This window comes from Arachis ipaensis, chromosome B3 (genome assembly GCF_059453495.1).
Source record: "Arachis ipaensis isolate K30076 ecotype BB chromosome B3, ASM5945349v1, whole genome shotgun sequence".
Taxonomy (NCBI): Eukaryota; Viridiplantae; Streptophyta; class Magnoliopsida; order Fabales; family Fabaceae; genus Arachis; species Arachis ipaensis.
Genome location: NC_142438.1, coordinates 118478519 through 118492449, shown reverse-complemented (window position 1 = coordinate 118492449; position 13931 = coordinate 118478519). Strand labels below are relative to the sequence as shown.

The following is a 13931-nucleotide window of genomic DNA, read 5'->3' as shown; positions in this document are numbered from 1 at the left end:
TGGTAGAACTTTCTTAAAATCTCCCTGCATGAAAGCTGGGTACTGCACCAAGTATTATCCCAAAATATTCAGTAGCACCACAATTATCGATGATAGTGGATACCCATCATATAGAAAATGAGACACAGGAGTAGTTACTGAGAAGAAGGGAGTACATATGGATAATAAGAATGTGGTTCCATACAATGCATATCTACTGATGTTTTATCAAGCACTTGTTAATGTAGAATACAGCAACAAGTCAAATGTTATCAAATATTTATTCAAGTATGTGAATAAAGGTCTAGACAGGGTAGCAGTAGGAGTTTCAAAGGAAACTTCCAGTGGAGAGGATGCTCAGGTTATTGATGAGATCAAACAATTTTATGATTGTAGGTATTTGTCTTCATGTGAAGTGTGAAGAAATTTGGCTTATGATATTCATCAGAGATGGTCTTTAGTGACGAGATTAACCTTTTATTTTCCTGGAGAGCAAAATATCATCTTTAAAAATGATGGCGATCTTGAGAAAATCGTGGAAGAAGAGGAAGAAAAATGTACGATGTTCTTAGCATGGACGGAGGCCAACAAAGAATTTGAAGCAGGTCAAACTTTGACGTATGCTGAGTTTCCAAATCAAGTTATTTATGATAAAGAAGTAAGGGAATGACATCCACACAAAAGAGGGTATTCTATCGGGAGGTTAAACTATGTTCCACCAAGTACAGGTGATATCTACTATATGAGAATTTTGTTAACTATTTAGAGCGGTTGCACATGATATGATTCTATTAGGACAGTTAATGGGATTACATTCTAACTTCCAAGATGCTTGCTATTCCATCGGACTACTGTGTGACGATAGGGAATTCTTTGCAGCTATTAATGAGGTAGCTGAACTTATATCTGGTCATCAATTGAGAAAAATATTTGTGTTGCTACTGATATCTAATAGCGTTAGTAAACCAGATCGTGTTTGGAATGCAACTTGGACATTATTAGCTGACGAAATACTATACGAGAGGAGAAAAGCATTGAAAAATCAAGGTATTTCACTATGTAATTTTTTATATCAAGATTGTATTCTCTAATTACTTTATTTTTATTAATAATATTAACGGTTTTTATTTTGAAATTACTTATTAAATATTTCATAAAACCATCATGTGCTTTTGTTAGGACTAAACATGACTGATGACGAATTAAAAAACCTCTGCCTTATTGAGATTGAGAAGATACTCAACAGCAATGCGAGGTCTTTAAGAAACTATCAATCAATGCCATATCCTGAGTTGTCTGATGTTCGTTTTTTACAGAATAAGCTAATAGAGGAAGAGTTAGCATATGACACAAATGAGTTGACTAATACAAACTTATATAAGAAACAAAAGATGACGGATAAGCAAAGATTAGTATTCACTGAGATACTCAATGCTGTTATTATAGACTCTGGTGGTTTTTACTTCGTTTATGGGCATAGTGGGTGTGGTAAGACATTTATTTGGAATGGACTTTCTTCTACTATTCGATCTAGAGGAAATATTGTTTTAAATGTCACATCCAGTAGAATTGTGTCTTTACTCCTGCCTACTGGTAGAACGGCTCATTCTAGGTTTTCAATACCCATTACAATTACTGATGAATATACTTACAAAATCAAGCATGGCAGTTTGAAGGCTGGGCTGCTCATCCAAAGTAGCTTAATAATTTGGTATGAAGCTCGAATGTTCAATAAAATATGCTTTGATGCACTTGATCGAATGCTCAGGGATCTTATGTCAGCCGACCAACATAAGACACATCAACCATTTGGTGATAAGGTTGTGGTTCTAGGAGGTGATTTCAGACAGATACTTTCGGTGATTCCGAAAGAGTCTAGACACGATATATTGTCATTAGCTATCAACTCATCCCATTTGTGGTCGTTTTGTAAGGTTCTAAAGCTGCATACGAACATGAGGCTTCTAATGTCTTATTCAGATCAACATGGTGGTAGAATGAAAAGATTTGCTAATTGGATACTTGATGTTGGAAATAGAAATATTAGTTAGTGATGAGTTAGAAGTTGAAATTCCAAATGATCTGATGATTACAACTGTTGATGACCCTCTCTTTCATTTGGAAGATTTTGCATATCCAGATTTGTTACAAAACATGTCAGATTACGGGTATTTTCAGAGTAGGACAATTCTTACACCCACGCTTGAGAGTGTCGAGAATGTAAAATGATTTTGTCTTGACAATCTTCCCAGGGAAGGAAATGGGGTGTCTAAGTTCTAACACAACATGTCAAGCTTTTGAGAATGAAGATGTTCAACAAAAGTGGTTCACACCAGAGTTTCTAAATGAAATCAAATGTTCCAGACTATCCAACCATAAGTTGACTTTGAAGCCAGGAGTCACTATAATGCTACTGCAAAACATAGACCAGACTTCAGGTTTATACAACGGGACAAGGATAGTTAACGAACTTGACAACAACATAATTGGAGGGACGGTAGTGACCGATAGAAATATTCGCGACAAAGTGTACATTTCAAGAATGAACTTGGTACCTTCAGATTCAAGATTTCCATTTAAGTTCAAATGGAGACAATTTCCATTAACAGTGTCCTTTGCAATGACCATCAACAAGAGTAAGGATCAATCATTATTGCATATAGGACTTTACTTGACAAAATCAGTGTTCATCTTTGGACAACTTTACATTGCTTGGTTAAGAGTTAAGGGTCACAGTAGACTCAAGGTTCTAATTCTAGACGAAGACGGCAATCCAAAGTCATCAACAACAAATGTCGTGTTCAAAGAAGTTCTTAATAATATTTAGGTAAGAAAAATAGTATTTTCATTTTAATAACATGTTATGATTACACTTTTGTACAAATATTTACGATAGATACAACTAATTTATCTATAGCTCTACTTTCAGACTTGAAATGAAATGTGTAACAGGGAGCATCACATCATATGCCAATTGCTTTTCTAATGAGGTTAATCAAATACTAGGTTGTCAATAAATTTTTATTAGCTTTTTGATATAAAGTTTAGTGTAAAATTGACATGCTAGTAGTACAGTTATATATGTTATTATTTTTCAGGTCTCTTTCCTTATAGTTCAAGAATATTATAGACTTCAAATGGTTCTATTTGCATTTTACTTTGAATAAAGATAAAACATCATATTCAATATGTTTATTATATAATGACAATGATAGTGTTATACTAAACTCAAGAAATTTATGATTATAGAATATTATTTTTGATTTATCATGTCAAATTAAAATGTAAGCCCATGTATCGCATGGGTTTAACACTAGTAAAAGTACATTCAAAGAAAACCCAAAATATAGATCAACCCCAAGATCTGAAAACCCATATTCTAAGTTTCCAATTCCGGCTACTTATACTACTCTGACCCATAGCCGAAACATTGACCTTTTGTTTGAGATTCACTTAGCCTCTGACTTTATACTACCGAGTTTAGTAAACAATAAAATAAATGATAATGACAAACATTATATTTTGTTGGGTTAAAAGTCTAATTCGTGTTTGATCCATGTGTTAGTGTAGCAGGCTGGTACACGAAATTGCGATCATCAACAATGGTGCCAAAGACTTGGTGCTCTCAAACGTGAATCACACTTTGTCACAACTTCGCACAACAAACCAGCAAGTGCACTGGGTCGTCCAAGTAATAAACCTTACGTGAGTAAGGGTCGATCCCACAGAGATTGTCGGCTTGAAGCAAGCTATGGTCACCTTGTAAATCTCAGTCAGGCGGATTTAAATGGTTATGGTGAATTGACAATAAAAATATAATTAAAATATAAACTAGGATAGAGATACTTATGTAATTCCTTGATGAGAATTTCAGATAAGCGTATAGAGATACTGTTGTTCCTCCTGAACCTCTGCTTTCCTGCTGTCTTCATCCAATCATTCCTACTCCCTTCCATGGCAAGCTGTATGTAAGGCATCACCGTTGTCAATGGCTACATCCCATCCTCTCTGTGAAAATGGTCCAATGCGATGTCACTGCATGGCTAATCATCTGTCACTACGCCCAGCACTCGCGAGTTTGAAGCTCGTCACAGCCATCCCTTCCCAAATCCTACTCGGAATACCACAGACAAGGTTTAGACTTTCTGGATCTCGGAAATGGCCATCCATGGGTTCTAACTTATACCACGAAGACTCTAATATCTCAGACTCGGTCCCCTGTATTAGATATCTAAGAGATACTCATTCTATCTCATCTTCATGTAGAACATAAGTGGTTGTCAGGCACGCGTTCATAGGTGAGAATGGTGATTAGCGTCACATAATCATCACATTCATCATGTTCTTGGGTGCGAATGAATATCTTAGAACAGGAATAAGCTTGAATTGAATAGAAAAACAATAGTACTTCGCATTAATTCATGAGGAACAGCAGAGCTCCACACCTTAATCTATGGTGTGTAGAAACTCTACCGTTGAAAATACATAAGAGCAAGGTCCAGGCATGGCCGAGAGGCCAGCCCCCATGATCTAAGAACTAAACGTCCCAAGAGATGTCTAATACAATAGTAAAAAGTCCTATTTATGCTAAACTAGTTACTAGGGTTTACAGAGATAAGTAAATAATGCAGAAATCCACTTCTGGGGCCCACTTGGTGTGTGCTTGGGCTGAGCATTGAATCTTTCACGTGGAGAGGTCTTTCTTGGAGTTGAACGCCAGTTTATAACCTGTTTCTGGCGTTTAACTCCACTTTGCAACCTGTTTCTGGCGTTTAACTCCAGAATGCAACATGGAACTGGCGTTGAACGCTAGTTTGCGTCATCTAAACTCGAGAAAAGTATGGACTATTATATATTTCTGGAAAGCCCTGGATGTCTATTTTCCAACGTAATTGAGAGCGTGCCATTCGAAGTTCTGTAGCTCCAGAAAATCCACTTTGAGTGCAGAGAGGTCAGAATCCAACAGCATCTGCAGTCCTTCTTCAACCTCTGAATCTGATTTTTGCTCAAGTCCCTCAATTTCAGCAAAAAAATACCTGAAATCACAGAAAAACACACAAACTCATAGTAAAGTCCAGAAATATGAATTTTATTTAAAAACTAATAAAAATATACTAAAAATAACTAAATCATATTAAAAATTATGTAAAAACAATGCCAAAAAGCGTATAAATTATCCGCTCATCACAACACCAAACTTAAATTGTTGCTTGTCCCCAAGCAACTGAAAATCAAATAGGATAAAAAGAAGAGAATATACTATAAATTCCAAAATATCAATAAAACTTAGCTCCAATCAGATGAGCGGGACTAGTAGCTTTTTGCCTCTTGAATAGTTTTGGCATCTCAATTTATCCATTGAAGTTCAGAATGATTGGCATCTATAGGAACTTAGAATTCAGATAGTGTTATTGATTCTCCTAGTTCAGTATGTTGATTCTTGAACACAGCTACTTTACGAGTCTTGGCCGTGGCCCTAAGCACTTTGTTTTCCAGTATTACCACCGGATACATAAATTCCACAGACACAAAACTGGGTGAACCTTTTTAGATTGTGACTCAGCTTTGCTAAAGTCCCCAATTAGAGGTGTCCAGGGTTCTTAAGCACACTCTTCTTTTGCTTTGGACCTTGACTTTAACCGCTCAGTCTCAAGTTTTCACTTGACACCTACACGCCACAAGCACATGGTTAGGGACAGCTTGGTTTAGCCGCTTAGGCCAGGATTTTATTCCTTTAGGCCCTCCTATCCACTGATGCTCAAAGCCTTGGATCCTTTTTACCCTTGCCTTTTGGTTTTATGGGCTATTGGCTTTTTGCTCTTGCCTTTTGGTTTAAAGAGCTTTTGGCTTTTTCTGCTTACTTTTTCTTTTTCTTTCTCTTTTTTTTCGCCATTTTTCTTTTCTTTTTTTTCGCAAGCTTTTGTATTCATTGCTTTTTGTTGCTTCAAGAATCATTTTTATGATTTTTCAGATTATCAAATAACATGTCTCCTTTTTCATCATTCTTCAAGAGCTAACATATTTAACATTCATAAACAACAATTTTAAAAGACATGCACTGTTCAAGCATTCATTCAGAAAACAAAAAGTATTGTCACCACATCAAAATAATTAAACTAGTTTCAAGGATGAATTCGAAACTATGTACTTCTTGATCTTTTGTTTTTAGAACAGTTTTCATTTTAGGAGAGGTGATGGATTTCATAGGACATTCATAACTTTAAGACATAGACACTTAAACACTAATGATCATATAGTAAAGACACAAACATAAATAAAATATAAAGCATAGTAAATGAAAAACAGGAAAATAAGAACAAGGAGATTAAGGAATGGGTCCACCTTAGTGAGGGTGACGTCTTCCTCTTCTTGAAGAACCAATGGTGCTCTTGAGCTCCTCTATGTCTCTTCCTTGTCTTTGTTGCTCCTCCCTCATAGCTCTTTGATCTTCTCTAATTTCATGGAGGATGATGGAGTGCTCTTGGTGCTCCATCCTTAGTTGTCCCATGTTGGAGCTTAATTCTCCTAGAGAAGTGTTGATTTGCTCCCAATAGTTCTATGGAGGAAAGTGCATCCCTTGAGGCATCTCAGGGATTTCATGGTGAGGAATTTCCTCATGCTCTTGTTGAGGTCCATGATCTCTTGTTTGCTCCATCTTTTTCTTAGTGATGGGCTTATCCTCTTCAATGAGGATGTCTCCCTCTATGTCAATCCCAGCCGAATTGCATAGGTGGCAAATGAGGTGAGGAAAGGCTAACCTTGCCAGAGTGGATGACTTGTCAGCCACCTTGTAGAGCTCTTGAGGTATAATCTCATGAACTTCTACTTCCTCCCCAATCATGATACTATGGATCATGATGGCCCGGTCTATAGTAACTTCAGACCGGTTGTTAGTAGGAATGATTGAGCGTTGAATAAATTCCAACCATCCTCTAGCTACAGGCTTAAGGTCCAGTCTTCTCAATTGAACCAGCTTGCCTCTTGAGTCAACTTTCCATTGAGCTCCTTCTACACATATGTCCATGAGGACTTGGTCCAACCTTTGATCAAAGTTGACCCTTCTAGTGTAGGAGCGTGCGTTTTCTTCCATCATTGGCAAGTTGAACGCCAGCTTTACATTTTCCGGACTGAAATCTAAGTATTTCCCCCGAACTATGGTAAGCCAATGCTTTGGATTCGTGTTCACACTTTGATCATGGTTCCTAGTGATCCATGCATTTGCATAGAACTCTTGAACCATTAAGATCCCGACTTGTTGAATGGGGTTGGTGAGAACTTTCCAACCTCTTCTTTCAATCTCAAGTCGGATCTCCGGATACTCATTCTTTTTGAGCTTGAAAGGAACCTCAGGGATCACTTTCTTCTTGGCCACAACTTCATAGAAGTGGTCTTGATGGACCTTTGAGATGAATCTCTCTATCTCTCATGACTCAGAGGTGGAAGCAATTGCCTTCCCTTTTCTCTTTTTTGAGGATTCTCTGGCCTTAGGTGCCATTGATGGTTATGGAAAAACAAAAGGCAATGCTTTTTACCACACCAAACTTAAAATATTTGCTCGTCCCTGAGCAAAAGAAGAAAGAAATAAAGAGAATAAGAAAAAGAAGGCAGAGATGGAGGGAGAAGGTGTATTCGGCCAAAGGGGAGAAGAGAGGGTTGTGTTGTGTGAAAATGAAGAAGGAATGAGGGGTTTATATAGGAGTGGGGGAGGGATTAGGGTTCGGCCATTAGGGTTAGGTTTGGGAGGGAAAAGATTTTGAATTTTGTAGGTAGGTGGGGTTTATGGGGAAGAGTGGATGGATGTGAATGGTGAAGAGTTGATGGGAAAGAGTGATTGAGGTGATTGGTGAAGGGTATTTGGGGAAGAGAGATATGAAGAAGGTGTGAAAAAGAGAAAAGAAGGTGGTGGGGATCCTGTGGGGTCCACAGATCCTGTGGGGATCCTGTGGAGTCCACAGATCCAGTGGGCCAAGGACTTAACATCCCTGCTCCAATTAGGCATGTAAAACGCCCTTACTGTGCAATCCTGGCGTTTAACGCCAGACTGCTGCCTGTTTCTGGCGTTAAACGCTCAAATGTAGCCTGTTTCTAGCGTTTAACGCCAGGTAGATGCTTGTTTCTGGCGTTAAACGCTAGACAGATGCTTGTTTCTAGCGTTTAAATGCCAGAATGCTCCTCCTCCAGGGTGTGCTGGTTTTAATGCTGTTTTTCATTTTGTTTTTTATTTTTCAGTAGTTTTTGTAACTCCACATGATCATCAACTTAATAAAACACGAAAATAACAATAAAAATGAAATAGACATAATTAAATAACATTGGGTTGCCTCCCAACAAGCGTTTCTTTAATGTCAATAGCTTGATAGTGAGCTCTCATGGAGCCTCACGGATGTTCAGAGCATTGTTGGGACCTTCCAACACCAAACTTAAAGTTTGAATGTGGGGGTTCAACACCAAAATTAGAGTTTGGTTGTGGCCTCCCAACACCAAACTTAGAGTTTGACTGTGGGGGCTTTGGTTGACTCTGCAGTGAGAGAAGCTTTTCATGCTTCCTCTCCATGGTTACAGAAGGAGATCTTTGAGTTTTAAACACAAGGTTGTCCTCATTCAGTTGGAGGACCAACTCTCATCTATCCACATCAATCACAGCTCTTGCTGTGGCTAGGAAGGGTCTTCCAAGGATGATGGAATCATCCTCATCCTTTCCAGTGCCTAGGATTATGAAGTCAGCAGGGATGTAAAGGCCTTCAACCTTTACTAGCACATCCTCTACTAGTCCATAAGCCTATTTTCTTGAGTTGTCTACCATCTCTAATGAGATTTTGGCAGCTTGCACCTCAAAGATCCCAAGTTTCTCCATTACAGAGAGTGGCATTAAGTTTATTCCTGACCCTAGGTCACACAGAGCCTTCTCAAAGGTCATGGTGCCTATGGTACAGGGTATTAAGAATTTGCCAGGATCCTATTTCTTTTGAGGTAATTTCTGCCTATCCAATGCATTTAGTTCATTGGTGAGCAAGGGAGGTTCATCTTCCCAAGTCTCATTGCCAAATAATTTGGCATTCAGCTTCATGATTGCACCAAGGTACTTAGCAACTTGCTCTTCAGTGACATCTTCATTCTCTTCAGAAGAAGAATACTCATCTGAGCTCATGAAGGGCAGAAGGAGGTTCAATGGAATCTCTATGGTCTCTAGATGAGCTTCAGATTCCTTTGGTTCCTCAAAGGAAAACTCCTTATTGGTCACTGAGCATCCCAGGAGGTCTTCCTCACTAGGATTCACGTCCTCCCCCTCCCTTATAGGTTCGGCCATGATGGTCAAATTAATGGCCTTGCACTCTTTCTTGGGATTTTCTTCTGTATTGCATGGAAGAGTACTAGGAGGAGTTTCAGTGACTCTTTTACTCAGTTGGCCCACTTGTCCCTCCAAATTTCTAATGGAGAACCTTGTTTCATTCATGAAACTGAAAGTGGCCTTAGATAGATCAGAGACTATATTTGCTAAGCTAGATAGATTCTGCTCAGAATTCTCTGTCTGTTGCTGAGTGGATGATGGAAAAGGTTTGCTATTGCTAAACCTGTTTCGTCCACCATTATTAAAGCCTTGTTGAGGCTTTTGTTGATCCTTCCATGAGAAATTTAGATGATTTCTCCATGAGGGATTATAGGTGTTTCCATAGGGTTTACCCATGTAATTCACCTCTGCTATTGCAGGGTTCTCAGGATCATAAGCTTCTTCTTCAGAAGATGCCTCTATAGTACCGTTGGATGATTCCTTCAATCCATTCAGACTCTGAGAGATCATATTGACTTGTTGAGTCAATATTTTATTCTGAGCCAATATGACATTTAGAGTATCAATTTCAAGAACTTCCTTCCTTAGAGGCGTCCCATTACTCACAGGATTCCTTTCAGAAGTGTACATGAACTGGTTATTTGCAACCATGCCAATGAGTTCCTGAGCTTCTGCAGGCGTTTTCTTTAGGTGAATGGATCCACCTGCAGAATGGTCCAATAACATCTTAGATAATTCAGACAGACCATCATAGAATATATCCAGGATGGTCCATTCTGAAAGCATGTCAGAAGGACACTTTTTGGTCAGTTGCTTGTATCTTTCCCAAGCTTCATAGAGGGATTCACCTTCTTTCTGTATGAAGGTTTGAACATTCACTCTAAGCTTACTAAGCTTTTGAGGAGGAAAGAACTTGGCTAAGAAAATCGTAACCAGCTTACCCCAAGAGTTTAGGCTATCTTTAGGTTGAGAGTCCAACCATATTCTAGCTCTGTCTCTTACATCAAACGGGAAAAGCATAAGCCTGTAGACCTCGGGATCAACTCCATTGGTCTTAACAGTATCACAGATCTGCAAGAACTCAGTTAAGAACTGAAAAGGATCTTCTGATGGAAATCCATTAAACTTGCAATTCTGTTGCATCAAAGAAACTAATTGAGGTTTAAGCTCAAAATTGTTTGCTCCAATGGCAGGGATTGAGATGCTTCTTCCATGTAAATTGGAATTTGGTGCAGTAAAGTCACCAAGCATCTTCCTTGCATTGTTATTATTTTCGGCCATGTCTCCTTCTTTTTCGAAAATTTCTGTCAGATTTTCTCCGGAGAGTTATGCTTTAGCTTCCCTTAGCTTCCTCTTCAGAGTCCCTTTCAGGTTCATGATCAGCCTAAACAAGAATGTTCTTATCCTTGTTCCTGCTCATATGAAAAATAAGAAAACAGAAAAGAAAATATGGAATCCTCTATGTCACAGTATAGAGATTCCTTATGTAAGTATAGAAGAAGAAAAAGGTAAGAATCCAAACACAAGGGATAGGAGTAGGTTCAAATTCTTTAGTGAAAGAGGGGTGTTAGTAGATAAATAAATAAATAGAAGAAGATGAGGGATGGAATTTTTGAAAATAATTGAAAAGAAAAGGAAAATATTTTTGTTTTTAAATTAAAATTATAATCAAAATTTGAAAATAAAAAATGAAATTAAATTAAAAGTTAAAACAATTAGTTAATTAAAAAGGAATTTTAAAAAAGAGGAAGGTGATTTTTGAAAATTGAAGAGAGGAAATTAGTTAGGTAGTTTTGAAAAAGATAAGAATCAAACAAAAAGATAAGATTGATTGAAAAAGATTTGAAACTTAATTTTTGAAAAGAAAAGAAGTTAGAAAAGATTTTGAAATTGATTTTGAAAAAGATGTGATTGGAATTTATTTTGAAAAAGAAATTTAAAAAGATTTGATTTTTGAAATCAAAGTTGATTACTTGACTAACAAGAAACTAAAAAGATATGATTCTAGAGTTTAAAGATTGAACCTTTCTTACTAGGCAAGTAACAAACTTAAAAATTTTTGAATCAATCACATTAATTGTTAGCATTAATTTTGAAAATATGAAATAAAAATAAGAAAAAGATTTTGAAAATCAATTTGAAATTTTCTAAAATCATAAAAGAAAAATGAAAAAGATTTGATTTTTGAAAAAGATTTGAAAAAGATAGGATTTTTAAATTGAAAATTTGATTTGACTCATAAGAAACAACTAGATTTTAAAAATTTTTGAAAAAGTCAACTCAAATTTTTGAATTTTATGAGAAGAAAAAGGGAAAGATATATTTTTTTTGATTTTTTGAATTTTAATGATGAGAGAGAAAAATATTAAAAAGACTCAATGCATGAAAATTTTGGATCAAAACACATAATGCATGCAAGAACACTATGAATGCCAAGATGAACACCAAGAACACTTTGAATGTCAAGATGAACACCAAGAACTTATTTTTGAAAATTTTTAAGAAAAGAAAAACATGCAAGACACCAAACTTAGAAATTTTTAATTTTTAGACACTAACAAATTAAAAATGCATATGGAAAACAAGAAAAGAAACAAGACATAAAAATGCAAAGATTAAACAAAGCAATTCATCAGGAACAACTTGAAGATCATGAAGAACATATGCATGAGTTTTCGAAAAATGCACAAATTTTAAAAACATGCAATTGACCCCAAACTTAAAATTTGACTCAAGACTCAAACAAGAAACACAAAAAAATATTTTTGATTTTATGATTTTATTAATATATATATATATATTTTGGTATTTTTCGAAAATTAATTTGAAAAAGAAAAATAAGGATTTCAAAATTTTTAATAGGAATTCCAGGAATCTTGTAGTGTTAGTCTAAAGCTCCAGTCCAGGAATTAGACATGGCTTACTAGCCAGCCAAGCTTTCAGTGAAAGCTCCGGTCCAAAATACTAGACATGGCCAATGGCCAGCCAAACTTCAGCATAAAAATCAGGCATAGAACAGCTGATACTTCATCCAACTTCATTCTATGCTGATAGGTGGAAGCCTTAGTCCAAATAAATTAGACATGGCTTTACAGCCAGCCAGGCTTCAACATGCTTCATGAAACTCTAGAATTCTTTCTTAAAAATTCTGAATAAAAATATATTTTTGAAAATATTTATTTATTTTTTTGTATTGTTTTCGAAAATAAGAAATAAAAAGTTTGAAATTAAAATAAAATTACCTAATCTGAGCAACAAGATGAACCGTCAGTGGTCCAAACTCGAACAATCCCCGGCAACGGCGCCAAAAACTTGGTGCACGAAATTGCGATCATCAACAATGGTGCCAAAGACTTGGTGCTCTCAAACGTGAATCACACTTTGTCACAACTTTGCACAACTAACCAGCAAGTGCACTGGGTCGTCCAAGTAATAAACCTTACGTGAGTAAGGGTCGATCCCACGGAGATTGTCGGCTTGAAGCAAGCTATGGTCACCTTGTAAATCTCAGTCAGGCGGATTTAAATGGTTATGGTGAATTGACAATAAAAACATAATTAAAATATAAACTAGGATAGAGATACTTATGTAATTCCTTGGTGAGAATTTCAGATAAGCGTATAGAGATGCTTTTGTTCCTCCTGAACCTCTGCTTTCCTGCTGTCTTCATCCAATCATTCCTACTCCCTTCTATGGCAAGCTGTATGTAGGGCATCACCGTTGTCAATGGCTACATCCCATCCTCTCTGTGAAAATGGTCCAATGCGCTGTCACTGCATGGCTAATCATCTGTCGGTTCTCGATCATACTGGAATAGGATTTACTATCCTTTTGCGTCTGTCACTACGCCCGGCACTCGTGAGTTTGAAGCTCGTCACAGCCATCTCTACCCAGATCCTACTCGGAATACCACAGACAAGGTTTAGACTTTCTGGATTTCGGGAATGGCCATCCATGGGTTCTAACTTATACCACGAAGACTCTAATATCTCGGACTCGGTCCCCTGTATTAGATATCTAAGAGATACTCATTCTATCTCATCTTCATGTAGAACGGAAGTGGTTGTCAGGCACGCATTCATAGGTGAGAATGGTGATGAGCGTCACATAATCATCACATTCATCATGTTCTTGGGTACGAATGAATATCTTAGAACAGGAATAAGCTTGAATTGAATAGAAAAACAATATTCAGTTTATCATTGAATAGGAATAAGCTATTCTACATCATTTCCTTCATGGTTTATCATTGAATATTCAGTTTCTATGTTTTATCTTTCGTTGTTTTACTTCAATGAAAAGGCATATATGTGAAGCATAAAGAAAAATCCATTGAGAGAAAAGGCAAAGAGAGGTAACTTAGAGAGAAAAGCCAAAATTTATGTCATATCTCTTTTGATTATATTTTTGTTTTGTATCTTGTATTTGAGATGTGTCCCTCGCTAAGTTGGGTGAGAACTTAGTGTGTTGTGAGTCTATGGAGTAAATCTAGCCAAGTCAAGCTCAGGTCGAAGTTTGATTTCTCCTTGACAAGATTAGATTGAATCCTTGGGTATTGTTGAATGTAAAATCTGAAAAGATAGTGAAAATTCCACTACTGTTGTGGTGGACACTGGATTTAGGCTACATTACACAAGGTAGCTGAACCAAAATACATGGTTGT

General features: G+C 36.9%; 2 protein-coding genes and 1 non-coding gene across 3 annotated transcripts; all 3 read left to right on the top strand.

Moving 5' to 3' along the window:
- Window positions 1–157: 157 nt before the first annotated feature.
- Window positions 158–2208, top strand: LOC107633506 (uncharacterized). Its single transcript, XM_016337124.1, has 5 exons — window positions 158–340; window positions 428–597; window positions 746–1026; window positions 1159–1971; window positions 2018–2208. Exons 1-5 carry the CDS (start codon window positions 158–160, stop codon window positions 2206–2208), a joined length of 1638 nt encoding a protein of 545 aa, XP_016192610.1.
- Window positions 2209–2239: 31 nt separating this feature from the next.
- LOC107633505 (uncharacterized) lies at window positions 2240–2806 on the top strand. Its single transcript, XM_016337123.1, has one exon. The coding sequence runs from the start codon at window positions 2240–2242 to the stop codon at window positions 2804–2806; it is 567 nt and encodes a 188-aa protein (XP_016192609.1).
- A 7242-nt stretch (window positions 2807–10048) lies between these two features.
- Window positions 10049–10156, top strand: LOC148572214 (small nucleolar RNA R71). The gene has a single exon (XR_015908529.1). It is a non-coding gene; the product is annotated as a small nucleolar RNA R71 (small nucleolar RNA).
- Window positions 10157–13931: the final 3775 nt, after the last annotated feature.

Coding starts and splice junctions, on each gene's coding strand:
- LOC107633506 (XM_016337124.1), top strand. CDS start 158: ATGGATAATAAGAATGTGGTTCCATACAATGCATATCTACTGATGTTT. Junction 341..427: donor CCAGTGGAGAGGATGCTCAG/GTTATTGATGAG, acceptor GATATTCATCAG/AGATGGTCTTTAGTGACGAG. Junction 1,972..2,017: donor TTATTCAGATCAACATGGTG/GTAGAATGAAAA, acceptor TGTTGGAAATAG/AAATATTAGTTAGTGATGAG.
- LOC107633505 (XM_016337123.1), top strand. CDS start 2,240: ATGGGGTGTCTAAGTTCTAACACAACATGTCAAGCTTTTGAGAATGAA.